The sequence below is a fragment of the Sinocyclocheilus grahami genome, unplaced genomic scaffold, assembly GCF_001515645.1.
Source record: "Sinocyclocheilus grahami isolate Dianchi unplaced genomic scaffold, SAMN03320097.WGS_v1.1 scaffold242.1, whole genome shotgun sequence".
Taxonomy (NCBI): domain Eukaryota; kingdom Metazoa; phylum Chordata; class Actinopteri; order Cypriniformes; family Cyprinidae; genus Sinocyclocheilus; species Sinocyclocheilus grahami.
In genome coordinates this window covers 99,293-116,589 of record NW_015505421.1, presented here as the reverse complement: position 1 = coordinate 116,589, position 17,297 = coordinate 99,293, and the positions used below count along the sequence as shown (strand labels likewise).

At 36.7% G+C, this 17,297-nt stretch overlaps 2 protein-coding genes across 5 annotated transcripts; one reads left to right on the top strand and one right to left on the bottom strand.

Moving 5' to 3' along the window:
• Positions 1–1,649: 1,649 nt before the first annotated feature.
• Positions 1,650–10,094, bottom strand: LOC107597963 (peroxisomal carnitine O-octanoyltransferase-like). Of its 3 annotated transcripts, none has more exons than XM_016289178.1 (17): positions 9,969–10,094; positions 8,637–8,770; positions 7,560–7,684; positions 7,260–7,441; positions 6,978–7,102; positions 6,787–6,895; positions 5,950–6,043; positions 5,637–5,762; positions 5,430–5,531; positions 4,571–4,654; positions 4,382–4,489; positions 4,113–4,243; positions 3,905–4,028; positions 2,934–3,012; positions 2,752–2,845; positions 2,522–2,641; positions 1,650–2,201 (listed from the first exon to the last, which is right to left on the bottom strand). In XM_016289178.1, the coding sequence occupies exons 2-17, from the start codon at positions 8,749–8,751 to the stop codon at positions 2,081–2,083; spliced, it is 1,839 nt and encodes a 612-aa protein (XP_016144664.1). In that variant the 5' UTR covers positions 8,752–8,770; positions 9,969–10,094; the 3' UTR covers positions 1,650–2,080. The 3 variants fall into 3 exon arrangements, with proteins under 3 accessions (XP_016144664.1, XP_016144663.1, XP_016144662.1); XM_016289177.1 differs by lacking the exon at positions 9,969–10,094 and adding an exon at positions 9,079–9,204 and having other exon boundaries at positions 8,637–8,926; XM_016289176.1 differs by lacking the exon at positions 9,969–10,094 and adding an exon at positions 9,079–9,204.
• A 4,968-nt stretch (positions 10,095–15,062) lies between these two features.
• rpp38 (ribonuclease P/MRP 38 subunit) lies at positions 15,063–17,087 on the top strand. Of its 2 annotated transcripts, none has more exons than XM_016289175.1 (2): positions 15,063–15,214; positions 15,330–17,087. In XM_016289175.1, the coding sequence occupies exon 2, from the start codon at positions 15,346–15,348 to the stop codon at positions 16,174–16,176; it is 831 nt and encodes a 276-aa protein (XP_016144661.1). In that variant the 5' UTR covers positions 15,063–15,214; positions 15,330–15,345; the 3' UTR covers positions 16,177–17,087. The 2 variants fall into 2 exon arrangements, with proteins under 2 accessions (XP_016144661.1, XP_016144660.1); XM_016289174.1 differs by having other exon boundaries at positions 15,065–15,214; positions 15,333–17,087.
• The last annotated feature ends 210 nt before the right edge of the window (positions 17,088–17,297 follow it).

The window sequence follows — 17,297 nt, the reverse complement described above, 5'->3', positions numbered from 1 at the left end:
ATTTTTGTGAGCTGTAATCACTTCATTTGCTACTGTAATACATTTACAATCAATGCACATATCAGAGACGCTAATCTCAAGAATGCAATAATTGAAAACAATCAGGCATGTTTAAGGACATAAGTGATAAAGCAAGTTGGACAAATAAAATTCTTACACAAATACATGGATTATTCACACCATATGAATACTCAGTGGCAATGTTTGCAATATCTTTTGCAGGTAATGGCGACAAGCCAACTTGTGGGCAATTCATGTTCAAATTTATATGCGTGTATTACAAAATCTGCCATTCAAACTAACAGGTGGAAAAGGTTTAAGGTCCTATGATGAAGGAAGCAACCTGTAATATCTGAACCAATCAAAATGACAACTTTCAGGAACATTTATTCAGTGTTCCCCAATAACTAGGAAAGCAGTGCAAATTAAACCTACCATTGGTAACAAACAGTCTTTTTTTTTTTTTTTACATAAGCATGTATATCTACAATATAAAAACATTCATTTATATCCTATTGGTGCAAAAAGATTAGGCTCTAGTGCATTAAGCCTTGAAGTTTGAAAAGCCACATGATAAGAAAATCTTCAAATTCAGAAAATAAAGAGGAATTATATATCTGCATTATACTTGCGCTGTTGCATTGATTTGTGCATTAACAGTATTTCTATTATGTATGTGTTTAAGAGGTGAATAACAGGTCAAGATGGACTTCCACTCTTGATGGCTGTTTACTGCCCACATGTCACTAGAAAACAAAGTTCATCTTAAAACCATTTTGTTAATGTCTCTCTCTAGTGGACTTATGATGCATGAGCATCCTGTGACATTATACAGTTTCACAGGTCTACAGTTAAAGGGATAGTTCACCCAAAAATGAAAACTTGATGTTTATCTGCTTACCCCCAGGCCATCCAAGATGTAGGTGACTTTGTTTCTTCAGTAGAACACAAAGATTTTTAACTCAAACCGTTGCAGTCTGTCAGTCCTATAATGTCAGTGGATGGGAATCACGGCTTTGAGAGTCAAAAAAACATACACAAACAAAACCAAATTAAACCCTGCGGCTCGTGACGATACATTGATGTGTAAAGACACAAAACGATCTTTCTGTGCAAGAAACAGCAATATTTATTTCGTTTTTTTACCTCTGATTTTCACCGCAATGTCTGAACTTTCGTGAGTGCATCCTGAGCGCCTTCGCGTCTTCTTCTTCAGCCGGCGCGTGAGGCATCTTCTTCTTGCTTTACGGCGGATCGCAGACTTATAAGTGCATTACCGCCACCTATCTCTCAAATGGACCATTGACACTCTATCTACAATCTCAATTGGGTGTCAATGGTCCATTTGAGAGATAGGTGGCGGTAATGAGAGGAGGATGCGCTCAGGACAGTTCAGACATTGCGGGGAAAATCAGAGGTAAAAAACATATATATATAACATACAGATATACAGATATAAACATACAGATATAAATACTGTTCAGTTTCTTGCACAGACCGATTGTTTTTTGTCTTTACACATCAATGTATCATCACGAGCTGCATTCCCATCCACTGACATTATAGGACAGACTGCAACGGTTTGAGTTAAAAATCTCAGTTTGTGTTCTACTGAAGAAACAAAGTCACCTACATCTTGGATGCCCTGGGGGTAGGCAGATAAACATAAAATTTTCATTTTTGGGTGAACTATCCCTTTAACAGGAAGCAAGACTGCTAATGTAGCAAAAACTGTAGGTTAAAAATCATGCCTTACCTCAGAGGAGGATTTCCTGATTGAAATGATTCAGAGATTACTAACCGAAGGCACATGAGAGTTTAAAGCACCTGCTGTATTAAATCTGATTATTTCTAAAAATCACCTTATCTTAATGTCTGGCAACTTTCTCAAATAAACGCCACATTTCTTCAGAATTCTACTGTATTCATTCTAGATATGACCGAACAAGGGAGCATATGAACCATTTTAAATTCACAGCATAGTAGATCAGTCTAAAGGCAAGGTCACGTCTGAGACAATTCAACGGCATAACTATAGCAGTGAGGTTAGACTAGGTTATACTTCCCAGAATGCTCTGCTTTACAGCTGGGACTGGGAAGTGATGTGCATGATGTCATGTAAAGAGGTGCAGAGGTTGTGAAACAGGGTTTCAGCATCTGTCTCTGGGTTGGACTTCCAAGCGGTGCAGGATGCAACGATTCTGGATGAGAATAAAGAATAAATTAAATACAGAATTTAATTAAATTAGATTAATATTACAATTAATGATAATATGATAGAATAATTTTTTTTTTTAAGTTTATAAAAAAGAAGTCTCTTATGCTTACTAAGGCTGCATTTAATTTGATCAAAAATACAGTAAAGACAGTAATATTGTGAAATATTAACATTTAAAATAACTGTTTTCTATTTGAATATATTTTAAAATGTAATTTATTTTTATGAATTTTCATACTAGGTCGTGTACATAGAATTCTAAAATATATTGTAATATCTAAAATTGTAATGACATGAACCAACCTGTCATCACGAATGCGGTAGAAAAACCCATATCCGTGCGGCACCATGGGTGCAACTGCTCCCAATACAGTGGTGTAGCCCACCAGACTAGTGGAAAGCACAAAACTCCCCCCTCCTCCACTGTAAATACAAAACGACACTAGAGGGGTTGCATTAAACTGCCTTTACAGCAGTACACACAAATCAATACCCTGGCAATGAACCATGGGAATTAAAGTGTTGGGTCAGACCTCTTAGTATAGAGCGAATCTGTGTAGAGTTCAGGCACAGAAAGACCCTCCTCCTTGGCAATCAGGTACAAACCCAGGAGGTGTCTGTCAAAGCCTGAAATGTGCAAAGATCATTCAAACATTGGTCCCTGCCATATTATCTATTACACAATGTAAATATTATCACACTGACACACACAAACCTTTTCCATCCTGTGCCTCTGCCATCAGCTTGTTATGTTTTCTGAAGGCTGCATTTAAAGCTTGCCTTTTCTCTTCAGTCTGTATAAAAAAGACAACAAAAAAGCCATCAAAGCAAACCAAATGTCAAGAACAGTGTTTCTCAACCAGGAGCCTGGGGCCTCAGCAAACTTCCAACGACTTAAAATTATTTAAAATAAGAGGGGGAAAAAAGTAAAAATGCACTAAACAACTAAAAATCAAGATTAATCCCCTAAACATTTTTTTTTCTTTGAAAACCAGAGTTCCCATGCTCTTGGAAAACCTGGATATATGAGGTGTCCTGATTTTAAAAGTGTGATTTCCAAGTTCTAAAATATTTAATCGGGCAGAAATTTAGTAAAAATATTTTCAAATATTAGCCAGTAAATCATAAATGACCGGAAAAGTCATGTACATTTATTGGTAAAAAAAAAGAAAAAAAGTAGGATCCCCAAAGAACATTCAGCTCTTAAAACTTCTGGAATTCTGAAACTTGTTTTAATTTAATTATAACTAGCAGATGTACCACAGTAAACAAATGAAACACAAAAGGAAAAAAATTAGCAAAATGTCCTAGCTGCTCTTTTCCAAATAATGAAAGGGAATGGAGATGAGGGCTGTCAAGCGTTAAAAAACAAAGCTGAAAAAACAATAAAAATAGTGAGCTATTCCAAAGACACCATATGACCAATATGATAGCTTTGTGTGAACACCAGACTGAAATTTAAACCGTTATTTGCTGAAAATCTTTGCCACAATGCTGCAAAACACCTTCATGCTCCTGTAATATAGAACACAAGCCGTATGGACAACTTTATGATTCTCTAATTATGATACTCTTTCACCGTAAGAAAGAGAATGGTTCATACAGGTTTGGAGGATGAGTAAATGATGACAGCATTTTAATTTTCGGCTGAACTAACACTTTATTTATTAGACACAAGGCACTCACAGTGGCTGTAGGGTTCAACATGGCTCTGCACCAGTGCTGAGCCTCCACAGTGCAGGGCCTCATGGTCTCGGTGCGGCCATGATAGAAACGGCGTGTTGTGGCGGTCTCATAACAACTACCAGGCCTGAGAATGAAAGACAGAAAGATGCCAGACTTAGCAAGGGCTGTGTTTTGATTTTTCAGTCAGGCAGTTATCTGACACACTTACTTTCCGTGTAGCCTGTAGTATGATAACTGCAGAGCCAGCTGTACGAATGTGTCAGGGTGAAGCTTTCTCTTCTTAATGGCTGCTTTTCCAAAGGAGGTGAAGGCATAGCTGACAACCTGCAGGTCCTGAGACTGTAGATACAGACGCTTTGAGATGAGTGCTTTTAATTATGTTTACTAAAAACCACGTCTGATTACAGCGTATTGTGTTTGTATTAATGCATTATGGGATTGCATAACAAAGACTCACTAACAATATGTGTTACTTACACTTTTACTGTACTGTTCTTTAGCCAGGGCGATGTCTCTCCTCACCCGCTCATCCACGGTGAATATCAGCTCCTCTGGCACAGGCATCTCACGCACAACCTTTGAACCCTGGGAGTCATATAATAATTTCAACATGCACAGTCACGCATATAAAATGACATACACAAATAAACATAAACACAGTCTTACCTTCCACACTCCACCACAGGCCCTCAATTTTTCATCTACATAATATCCATTAGATACCAAAACCATGGCATCATATGGTGCATGCTTTAAAACAAACAAATACATAGACAATAATGACATTAAAATGTGATTATTATTCATTTATGTATTTATATCATGACTGACACAGACATGCACTGCAATAGCTACCGGTAACTTTAAGACTTAAAAACGTGTTTTCTGATCACATTAATCAAAATAATGTCATGTTTGGAATGAATGCACACATAATCACTGAGTGTGACATAATTATACTTCATTTCACTTCACACTGTGTGATATAATTACTATTCAGGGGTTGATAAGATTTTTAAAATGTTTTTGAAAGAAGTCTCTTATGCTCAAAAATTACAAAATACAGTAGGAATAATACAGTATATAATACAGAAATACAGTAAGGATTCTGAAACATTATTACAATTAAATTATTATTACAATTTAAAATCTGAAAAATGTAAAAGCTGAATTTTAAGCAGCCATTACTCCAGAAACCATTCTAATATGCTGATTTGCTGCTCAGGAAACATTTTCTATTATTATCCATGTTGAAAAGAGTTGCCTAATATTTTTGTGGAAAGCATGATACATATTTTCAGGATTCTTTGATGAATTGAAAGTTCAAAAGATCAGCATTTATTTGAAATATAAAAGTTTGTAACAATGTAAAAGTCACTTCTGACCAATTTACTGCATCCTTTCTGAATAAAACTATTTTTTTTTTAGAAATCATATTAATCCCAAATTTTTGAACAGTAATGTATGTAAAAAAAAAATATACACAAATTCTAAAAATGTTGCCATAATCAATGGTTGTATTTACATCACAGTTAGAAGCGAAGGTCCCATTAGAGAAGCAGATCAGATCGTAAGATTTATCACCCCAGCGGATCGTGGGGTCACCAGTTAATGCCAGGTGGGTCAACTATCAAAAGATAAAAATGGCTGAAAATATCATACCTGGAACAAGTACAGTATCTGAGTGACATTCATGACTGTCCTCGTACAAGTGTGTCTGTATGTGCTCAACCTGTGTGTAGTTTTCAGGGCTGGAATAGGGCTTGGCATCGTCCAGGGCGAGCACAAATAAAGAGCTCTGAATAGTCTCTAGTATGGTCTTATTCACAGGATCAATGGAGATCAGATACTCCCGAGCCTGAAGAGACAGACACATGAAAAATCTCGTCATGATAACCCTTCAGCAAAGATTTATAAACTGTTGTTGAAACTCTAGTGAAGGTCTTTCACAATATTTTCACATCCTTTATAGAGTGTAGAATGAGTTCATTTGCATACTGTACTGTGATTGGTTGATGTGCTTCCGTGGAGGGCGTGGCTCTTACCTTTGCCCAGCGTGTCCTTTCCTCAGTGGTGAGAGCGCTCACTCCATCCCCCTCCGGCTCTCCATCACAGCATTCTTTAATGTAAGTGAGCTGCCTAAAGAAAACAAGGACTATGTGTGGAATAGCGTGCTGCTTTGCTGCAGTATATAGCATGCATACTGTGCACATTCCATATAGTTCACTACCATGCAAAAGTTTGGGGTCAGTAAGACATTTTAATGTCTTTGAAAGAAGTCTCTTATGCTCATTAATTTGGCTGCATTTATTTGATCAAAAATAGAGAAAAACCGTAATAATGTGAAATATTACAATATTTGAAAATGTCTGTTTTCTTTTATAATATATTTTTAAATGCAATTAATTCACGTGATGGCAAAGCTATCAGGTGTCATTACTCCAGTCTTCAGTGTCACGTGATCCTCCAGAAATCCTTCTAATGCTGATTTGGTGCTCAAGAAACATTCCTTATTATCAGTGTTGAAAACAATATTCATTTTGAAAATTTACATTTGGATAAAAATGCAAAATTTACTTGAATAATTTTAATCTCCGACATGTTGAATGGACACCACTTGAAGAATTTAACACGTAACATGATGACAATAATGTAGCATACTACTATGTGGAGCATTTATCATACAATATTGTTTGGAATAATAGTAGGCAGTATACAGTAACAGTGTATACCCCGCAGTATTCAGGAAGTAGTATTCCATTCAGAATACAGCCAAGAACAATGATTGTGCATAATCACACAAAATAAAGACATACAGATTTCACTGGATCAATAAAACCAATATGCTGAATCACTGAAAACTAGGACACTTGGCACTATACCTCAACAGCTCTGGGGGAGTGAGGATACGTCCATCACAGAGAGCATCAAATGTGAAGACCCTCCCACGACACATCACTATCATGTGAGAAGGGCAGGGTCCTTCTCTCTCTACAACAAAGTGATCACACATCCAGCATAAAGGAACATATGGACACATTTATGCATACAAACAAGCATGCATATGCCTAACCTGTTTTGAAGAAGTTGAGGATGGTGTCTTTATTGACACCAGGCACTTTGCAGGTGCAGAAGAGCATGCGGAACTGATCCATGTCAAAGGGCATAGTTCCTGCTTTATGAATGGCAAGCCTCTCCCTAATGAGTATCAGCAAATACAAACAAATAGCCATATTACACAGTTAATATATTACTGATGCAGACAAAAACAAGCCATTCACAATCAGAAATGAAACACTTTTGAAAGACATTTACTACACCGGCTGTCTATTCGTTCACATAAACGATCACTTACGTGCGGATAAGGTCCCAGTACTGGAGGGTGAACCACAAATTCAAGCTGGTCCTCTCCAGCTGTGTGCCATCACGTACAGGCCAGCAGTGCTCCACGTAGGCTGTAGGACCTCCAAAATTCACATTCAGCTGAGAGGGGATGCGTGCCTCTAGATATGCTGTGTCCAGCCACCAGTCTTCAAGCTGAAGAACAAATGGCAGGTTCAAATAAAGTCTAAATACGAAAATACATGTCAGTTAAGTGATTCCATAGTCTGGCTCAAACAGAGCGGTGCGCAAAAAAACAAAAAAGGCCTATTACCCAGTTGCTCCTGCTCTTGGCTCTCCTCAGAAGCTTCTGTTGTAGCTGTTGTCCGATGCCCTCCTCAAAGCGTTTCACAATAGCCTCTGTGGCTTGAAACTCCTCCTCAGATGCAAAAGGTTTTACTGGAAAAATAATTAAAAATAATAACGCAGTTTCCCAACACATGTATTTTACTCATTACCCTATAAAATAAACTTAATGTCTTTTCTGAGAAAAAAAAAGTTTTAAAAAAGTAAAAAACATTTAGTTGTTTAACAATACCCAATAGAAGTTGCAAAACACAAAGTTACAATTTATTTATTTATTTTTTAATATTAACATTTCATTCAATGTAACAATCTACAATTTTATCAAGTAAATCATTCAGTTCAATATTTTAGTTTAAAAATGGGGCATTGTGTTGCTCACAAATCTGACCAACAATGTTATGTTAATGTATGAACAATAAACTTATATGTAATAAAATATTACATGTACAAATTGAGGTATTTTATAATATAATAAACTACCATCATTTGTACATGTAATATTTAAAGTTCCATAAAAGTAAATAAATAATCATAAATATCATAATATATAAACTTTATATATAATGATCAGTCTTATTAGATGCCTTTTATGGAACACTGACACAGACCAGAGTCATTTTAGTATTATTTATGTTATAGTATTTTTTTATTTTATTTTAAATCAGCTTTTATTTTTTATAATTTTTGTTTTCAAATTGAAATTTTAGTAATGGTTTCATCTTTTTTTATTAGTTTTCTATACAGCTTTATTTATTTAATGTTCATTTTAGTTTAGGTGACTTTAGTACTCCAGCTTAAACATGCTGTGTGTGCCTGTGTGTGTGTGTGTGTGTGTGATTAATTTCAATGATTTTTAATAGAAAGACAAACTAAAACAGCTCAGGCAGTGCCTGTATTTACTATAAAAAAAAAATACAAAAAAATACAAATGAATTTAGTGCAGTCTGCACTTTAATAGTCAACAACTCTTTTTTTCTTTAAGCAAACTTGATTTCTATCCCATGTAACACAGGTTTGAGCTCGAGGGCTTATGTTGACCTCTCACCTGCATGCAGGTATTTGTTCAGAGAGTCGTGTAGATCGGGCACAGGCAGAGGAGGGAGGCTGCTCTGATACTGAAATGTCCGCTCCGCACTGGACTCGAACACCTGATTATCCATCGTTACTGGACTGATTCAACTGCCAATCAAACCAGACGAATAGCCAGAAAGACTCAGTGGCAGCATGTCCATTCGTATGATATGAGATTACAAATACACTTCTGCACAATCTGTTTGGGTTTACTCCCCCTAGAGACGTGCACTTGACGCAGTGACTTTCAGTGCAGGATTCACTCTGTATTTAAAGCAGTAATGCATAAATAAATGACTGAAATCACTTCATCAGGCATATAACGTTACATATACAAAATTCAAAACGCATAAAAACATATGCTGGTAATGATGAAGAGACATAATATAAACAAAAACATTTTCCAAGTGACTAACCTCAGTGAGACAAGAGACTGTAGCAATGCAGAAACAGAAACGTCTTGATAATTTACTGAAGAACCTCGACGTGCACATTCAACGCCAGATCGGGACTCGCTCCCGTTACCTTTGCCCGAATTACTGAACGTGAAGTCAAAAACAATAACAATGACTCGATCAACATGGCTGCCTGCCTGAACAGATTTCAAAATAAAGGTTCAGCGGGACCGTGACGGCAAGCAGCGAATCGTGAATGAATGAATGAAATATTCTGTTCATTTAGGCTAAATAAATGCTTTCAGACATTTTAAAACATTTTCCAGTATGTAACACAAAAAGCGCTGTTATTAATTATTTAATAAATGTGTGGGATTACAAAAAATCTGTATGTTCAAAAACGTTTGAAAACTTAGATTCATCCATTCATTCAAATATCATGTGTCACGAATGTCATGAAGTTTTTCTTAGGAAAACTCCATTTGACTTAAAACGACAATTTTCATGAAAAAGTCAAAATATGCTTTCTTTAATGTAGGCTACATTTTAATACAATAAATGATCCAGACAAAAATAACATATCACAGTCACATCATTGACTATATATAAAGTGAAAGTGACGTGACATGTGGCCAAGCATGGTGACCCATACTCAGAATTAGTGCTCTGCATTTAACCCATCCAAGTGCGCGCACACACACACACACAGTAGTGAACACACACACACACACACACAGTAGTGAACACACACCCGGAGCAGTGGGCAGCCACATACAGAATGATGCAGGATTTCCTCTCATTTTCTCACAAACTCCTCTATGTCCATATACAAAATTCAAAACGCATAAAAACATATGCTGGTAATGATGAAGAGACATAATATAAACAAAAACATTTTCCAAGTGACTAACCTCAGTGAGACAAGAGACTGTAGCAATGCAGAAACAGAAACGTCTTGATAATTTACTGAAGAACCTCGACGTGCACATTCAACGCCAGATCGGGACTCGCTCCCGTTACCTTTGCCCGAATTACTGAACGTGAAGTCAAAAACAATAACAATGACTCGATCAACATGGCTGCCTGCCTGAACAGATTTCAAAATAAAGGTTCAGCGGGACCGTGCCGGCAAGCAGCGAATCGTGAATGAATGAATGAAATATTCTGTGTTCATTTAGGCTAAATAAATGCTTTCAGACATTTTAAAACATTTTCCAGTATGTAACACAAAAAGCGCTGTTATTAATTATTTAATAAATGTGTGGGATTACAAAAAATCTGTATGTTCAAAAACGTTTGAAAACTTAGATTCATCCATTCATTCAAATATCATGTGTCACGAATGTCATGAAGTTTTTCTTAGGAAAACTCCATTTGACTTAAAACGACAATTTTCATGAAAAAGTCAAAATATGCTTTCTTTAATGTAGGCTACATTTTAATACAATAAATGATCCAGACAAAAATAACATATCACAGTCACATCATTGACTATATATAAAGTGAAAGTGACGTGACATGTGGCCAAGCATGGTGACCCATACTCAGAATTAGTGCTCTGCATTTACCTATCCAAAGTGCACACACACACACACACACACACACACACGGAGCAGTGGGCAGCCATTTTTTTGCTGCGGCGCCCAGGGTGCAGTGCCTTGCTCAAGGGCACCTCAGTCGTGGTAATAAAGGTGGGAGAGAGTGCTGTACAATCCCTGCCGATACGAGACTCAAACCCACAACCTTTGGGTTATGAGTCCGACTCTCTAACCATTAGGCCACAACTTCCCCACAATATAGCCTAAAGATTTTATACTGTGCTTAACAAAACAACTTTTGACTTGAAAAAAGGTCATTTAAATAACCTTAGTTAGTAAGGTTATTTAAATAGTAGGTAGCCTACTTAAATTAATGGTTTGTTACAATTACACCTGATTGATTCACTCAAGAGTTTTCTGGCATCTGTTCCCGAGTGCTGATTTCCCCCTGATTTGGCAACACTGTACAAAGCCTGGCCTTGGCAAAGTTTCCATGTCTTGCATTCTGCATCCGATCCAAAGAGCTGTTGTGATGACTATGCTTCAGTGAGCACACTGAGAGGACAAAAAAGCTCTTTGTGTGTAAGGGCACAATTACTGGTCCTCAAGTCTGAGGACTCAGCTCACCCCCCCACCCACGCGGAGCAGTGGGCAGCCATTTTTTTGCTGCGGCGCCCAGGGTGCAGTGCCTTGCTCAAGGGCACCTCAGTCGTGGTAATAAAGGTGGGAGAGAGTGCTGTACAATCCCTGCCGATACGAGACTCAAACCCACAACCTTTGGGTTATGAGTCCGACTCTCTAACCATTAGGCCACAACTTCCCCACAATATAGCCTAAAGATTTTATACTGTGCTTAACAAAACAACTTTTGACTTGAAAAAAGGTCATTTAAATAACCTTAGTTAGTAAGGTTATTTAAATAGTAGGTAGCCTACTTAAATTAATGGTTTGTTACAATTACACCTGATTGATTCACTCAAGAGTTTTCTGGCATCTGTTCCCGAGTGCTGATTTCCCCCTGATTTGGCAACACTGTACAAAGCCTGGCCTTGGCAAAGTTTCCATGTCTTGCATTCTGCATCCGATCCAAAGAGCTGTTGTGATGACTATGCTTCAGTGAGCACACTGAGAGGACAAAAAAGCTCTTTGTGTGTAAGGGCACAATTACTGGTCCTCAAGTCTGAGGACTCAGCTAATACTAATGAAGCAATACATGAAAACGCCCAGCAGAATTTAACATTGTGTTAGAATATATAAAATAAACAGGAGAACCTTACCATGATATTTGACAGCTTTATTCAATTACAATATTATATGCTTACATCTTTAGGTCTCATCTGACTTGTAATGAGATAGAATCAGGTGGTATCTCTATGAAGCCAAGTTAATTATCTTTTAATCTGTTAATCTATATCACATAAAAATAAAAAAATAAACTAATCTTGTAGCTTTTTCATAATTAAATTTTAATATCTACTTAAAACTAAGGAGATTGTAGAGACCATACAAATCCAGCAGCTCTTCGTCTGTAGGTCTGGTCTTCACTTTCTTTACATCCTCTGCATACTGCTCAAATTCAGCCTACAGCCATAGACATCATGACTTAGTTTTTTTCTGTGATCCTATAATAATATAATCAAGCTCTACACTTCCAGCAAGAAAAAAGAAAAAGAAAAAAAGCGTCACATAGTCTGATCCAGTGGCATAGGCAGAATTTTATTTTTGGGTGGGCCAGGGCAAAAGTGAGCAGGCACTATAACTAACAGACGGAGGCGGATTCAATATTTTATGTTTATATAATATAAACATAAAAACAAATCAAACAAAGCTGTTTTTTTTTTAAACCAAAATTTGATATAAAATGTATTTATTAAGGTAGCTCATATATTCTTTATTTTTTTTTGTCTTTATTGTATTTTTTAATATCATTTTCCAGTAGACCAAACAATGAATAATACAATAATAAAACAAAGTGCTCATCAATATTAGGAAAAACAAAACAATAATGCTGGAAAATAAAATCACATAGTTTGCTAAAGAAGTCTTACAGTACCAAAATAAACAGCAGTGTCAGGACCACTGATCTATAATAGAGAATTTATATTTATGTATTTATATTTATATAGGCCTAGTCATTTATATAGATTGGTTGTCAGGACACAAAAAGCACAGGTTACGTAACTATTTTCTCTCTCTCTCTCTCTCTCTCTCTCTATTTAAAAATACAGTTTATTGTTTAGAATGGTAAATTATATAAATCCTTTTAAAAGCCAGTGAACTTTTAATTGAATCAAATTCAAGTAAAAAATAGTTATATTTATATAATTAATAATGATAATAATATAAATTCTATATTTTGTTTCTTATAAAATATTTATGAGCTATATTTGTAAATGATAGTACATGACTAAAATGATATCCAGCCAACAGCTCTGCGGACAGTCCGTCACTAGATGGCACTGTGTGTTTTAGGAACCTTGAACGATTTATGATGATCCAGACAAAAATAACATATCACAGTCACATCATTGACTATATATAAAGTGAAAGTGACGTGACATGTGGCCAAGCATGTTGACCCATACTCAGAATTAGTGCTCTGCATTTACCTATCCAAAGTGCACACACACACACACACACACACACACGGAGCAGTGGGCAGCCACACACACGGAGGGGTGCCCAGGGTGCAGTGCCTTGCTCAAGGGCACCTCAGTCGTGGTAATAAAGGTGGGAGAGAGTGCTGTACAATCCCTGCCGATACGAGACTCAAACCCACAACCTTTGGGTTATGAGTCCGACTCTCTAACCATTAGGCCACAACTTCCCCACAATATAGCCTAAAGATTTTATACTGTGCTTAACAAAACAACTTTTGACTTGAAAAAAGGTCATTTAAATAACCTTAGTTAGTAAGGTTATTTAAATAGTAGGTAGCCTACTTAAATTAATGGTTTGTTACAATTACACCTGATTGATTCACTCAAGAGTTTTCTGGCATCTGTTCCCGAGTGCTGATTTCCCCCTGATTTGGCAACACTGTACAAAGCCTGGCCTTGGCAAAGTTTCCATGTCTTGCATTCTGCATCCGATCCAAAGAGCTGTTGTGATGACTATGCTTCAGTGAGCACACTGAGAGGACAAAAAAGCTCTTTGTGTGTAAGGGCACAATTACTGGTCCTCAAGTCTGAGGACTCAGCTAATACTAATGAAGCAATACATGAAAACGCCCAGCAGAATTTAACATTGTGTTAGAATATATAAAATAAACAGGAGAACCTTACCATGATATTTGACAGCTTTATTCAATTACAATATTATATGCTTACATCTTTAGGTCTCATCTGACTTGTAATGAGATAGAATCAGGTGGTATCTCTATGAAGCCAAGTTAATTATCTTTTAATCTGTTAATCTATATCACATAAAAATAAAAAAATAAACTAATCTTGTAGCTTTTTCATAATTAAATTTTAATATCTACTTAAAACTAAGGAGATTGTAGAGACCATACAAATCCAGCAGCTCTTCGTCTGTAGGTCTGGTCTTCACTTTCTTTACATCCTCTGCATACTGCTCAAATTCAGCCTACAGCCATAGACATCATGACTTAGTTTTTTTCTGTGATCCTATAATAATATAATCAAGCTCTACACTTCCAGCAAGAAAAAAGAAAAAGAAAAAAAGCGTCACATAGTCTGATCCAGTGGCATAGGCAGAATTTTATTTTTGGGTGGGCCAGGGCAAAAGTGAGCAGGCACTATAACTAACAGACGGAGGCGGATTCAATATTTTATGTTTATATAATATAAACATAAAAACAAATCAAACAAAGCTGTTTTTTTTTTAAACCAAAATTTGATATAAAATGTATTTATTAAGGTAGCTCATATATTCTTTATTTTTTTTTGTCTTTATTGTATTTTTTAATATCATTTTCCAGTAGACCAAACAATGAATAATACAATAATAAAACAAAGTGCTCATCAATATTAGGAAAAACAAAACAATAATGCTGGAAAATAAAATCACATAGTTTGCTAAAGAAGTCTTACAGTACCAAAATAAACAGCAGTGTCAGGACCACTGATCTATAATAGAGAATTTATATTTATGTATTTATATTTATATAGGCCTAGTCATTTATATAGATTGGTTGTCAGGACACAAAAAGCACAGGTTACGTAACTATTTTCTCTCTCTCTCTCTCTCTCTCTCGCTCTCTCTCTCTCTATTTAAAAATACATACAACTGTTTAGAATGGTAAATTATATAAATCCTTTTAAAAGCCAGTGAACTTTTAATTGAATCAAATTCAAGTAAAAAATAGTTATATTTATATAATTAATAATGATAATAATATAAATTCTATATTTTGTTTCTTATAAAATATTTATGAGCTATATTTGTAAATGATAGTACATGACTAAAATGATATCCAGCCAACAGCTCTGCGGACAGTCCGTCACTAGATGGCACTGTGTGTTTTAGGAACCTTGAACGATTTATGGTGTGACCACAGAAGAAGACCTTCAACAACAACATGTCTGCGCACGGAGGAAAGAGCACACGCTCTGGAAATTAAACCTTTAACGGCTGATATCAGGCTATTTTATTAGGTTTGTATAACTGCTGATAATTATACGTCTTGGTTCAACTACAACTATATAAAAGAGTTTTAATGTGATGTTGCATGCCTCATTGTAATTATTAATGCTGAATTTTGCTTAAAAGCAGGTTTCCAGAAAGAATGTCTACCCCAGCGAAAGGAGCAACGAAGAAAGAAAAAAAGAAGCCCATACCAGTAAAAACTTCACTGAATAGCCCATACAGCATTCACTGGAGTCCACTGGAAAGAGAACACAAGCATTTCATACTGAACACACTTAAAGTCAAACTATCTGCTGTCGGGCTTCAGAAACAACGTGTCAATAGGTTTCGCGAGTGGGGCAGCAGAAGGAGGTCAAGAAAACAGGCATCAAAACCCACTGAGGACCAAAAACCAGCTCCTGAACCCGCAGAGAGTGTACAGACCCCCTCTAAGCCCACCGAGCCGGGCTGGACCATCCCGACCGCGAGGAAACAACTGGCCATCGGCATCAACGAGGTCACCAAAGGCCTGGAGAGGAATGAACTGAGTTTGGTGCTCGTGTGTAATTCGGTAAGGCCAGCACACATGACGTGCCATTTAATCCCGCTGAGTAAAACGAGGTCGGTGCCCGCCTGCCAGGTGCCCAGTCTGAGCGAGAGTCTCGCGGGGCTGCTGGGTCTCAAGTGCGTCCTGGCGCTGGGATTCAAACGCGGCGCCGAGGTGTTCGAGGATGTGGTCCGCGCGATCACACCTGTGGTTCCGCCGCTCAAAGTGGCTTGGATTCCGACGGATTCAACAGCGAAAGCCGAGGAAAAGCTGGCCGACGCGTTAAAGGGGCAGAAGAGGAAATTAGAAGAAATGTCGGATGAAGCCACTGACGCGTCGCCTTTAATCCTCCAGCCTCTGAAAGTAAAGAAAATCATCCCGAATCCTACGAAAATCAGAAAACCGAAAAAGAAAGGAAAGCAAAAGTGCTTATCAAGTGTTTAACCTGTGCTCTATGACCGCAGGTTACTATATAGTGTGTTTGGACAGATGTGGATTGTTTAGTATATTCATATTTTCATAGGTTAATGTGATGGATATAAATAGGGAAAAACCGAGATGAATTTTGTATTTTGGATGCTTTTATTCAGTCAAATATCCATGCTGGTATACCTTGATGTATATTTTTTGTCAATTAGATATTTAGGTGAACTATCATGTTTGACATGGTGCTGGTACTTATTCCCATCAGTTCCAACCTGCAATGGAGTTCAATAAAAATACTGTCTTGAGAAAGAGAAAGCTGATCATTTAAAACTACACAATTTGACATTTAAAAAAACAACCTCTCCGAAATAAGGCAAGTACCTCGGGTGTTCTAACCATAACCCACAAGTTCTTAAACCATACAGATTGGAAAAAAGTTTCATGCTCATTTCATACAGCAAGCCTTAGAAAAAACATACACAAACTGACATTCGCAAAAGTGCCCTGGACGTTATTGAATGAAACCACCGGTTGAAATGTGAAACTTTGAGTGGAGTACCTTTCTTATTAAGCATGTCTGGGCGTGCGCTTATGCTTTTAAAATATTGTAGATTCAGATACATTAAAGCAAACCATGACAAGATAAGCTGTATTAACACAAAATCAGCTTATGCTATATAATAACATTGTTCACATTTCATTATGCCTCACCAGTGATTGTAACTGAACAGCGAGCAAGCTTTCCTGACCGCATCACCAAAAGCATTAGGAGAAATGTTTATCAAAATGACAATGCACACGATTGTTTAACTCTCCTTGTGCTTAAGTATAGCAAAATTACCAGGGCCTGATCGCAAATGCACCACTTGAATGAGGTTATGGTTTGACTGCAAAGAATACTGACAGAATAAAGAAAATCAATAATAAAATGAAGCGTAACTTAAATACAATTCTAAATATCAGAATTGCTTTACTAAAATTATAATTTAAAAACACTAAATGGTAAAGAACAAACGGGTGGGGAAAAGAAACTACTTAAGGTGTGACAATCATGTCTTCATGAAACAAAAAAGTAAATCAATTTACATTCAAAATGTTTCTTTTGGACACACAAAACCTAAATAAACATTATTCTTAAA

Coding starts and splice junctions, on each gene's coding strand:
- LOC107597963 (XM_016289178.1), bottom strand. CDS start 8,751: ATGGATAATCAGGTGTTCGAGTCCAGTGCGGAGCGGACATTTCAGTAT. Junction 5,763..5,949: donor AAAGGACACGCTGGGCAAAG/GTAAGAGCCACG, acceptor CTGTCTCTTCAG/GCTCGGGAGTATCTGATCTC. Junction 2,642..2,751: donor GATTCGCTCTATACTAAGAG/GTCTGACCCAAC, acceptor TTGTATTTACAG/TGGAGGAGGGGGGAGTTTTG.
- rpp38 (XM_016289175.1), top strand. CDS start 15,346: ATGTCTACCCCAGCGAAAGGAGCAACGAAGAAAGAAAAAAAGAAGCCC.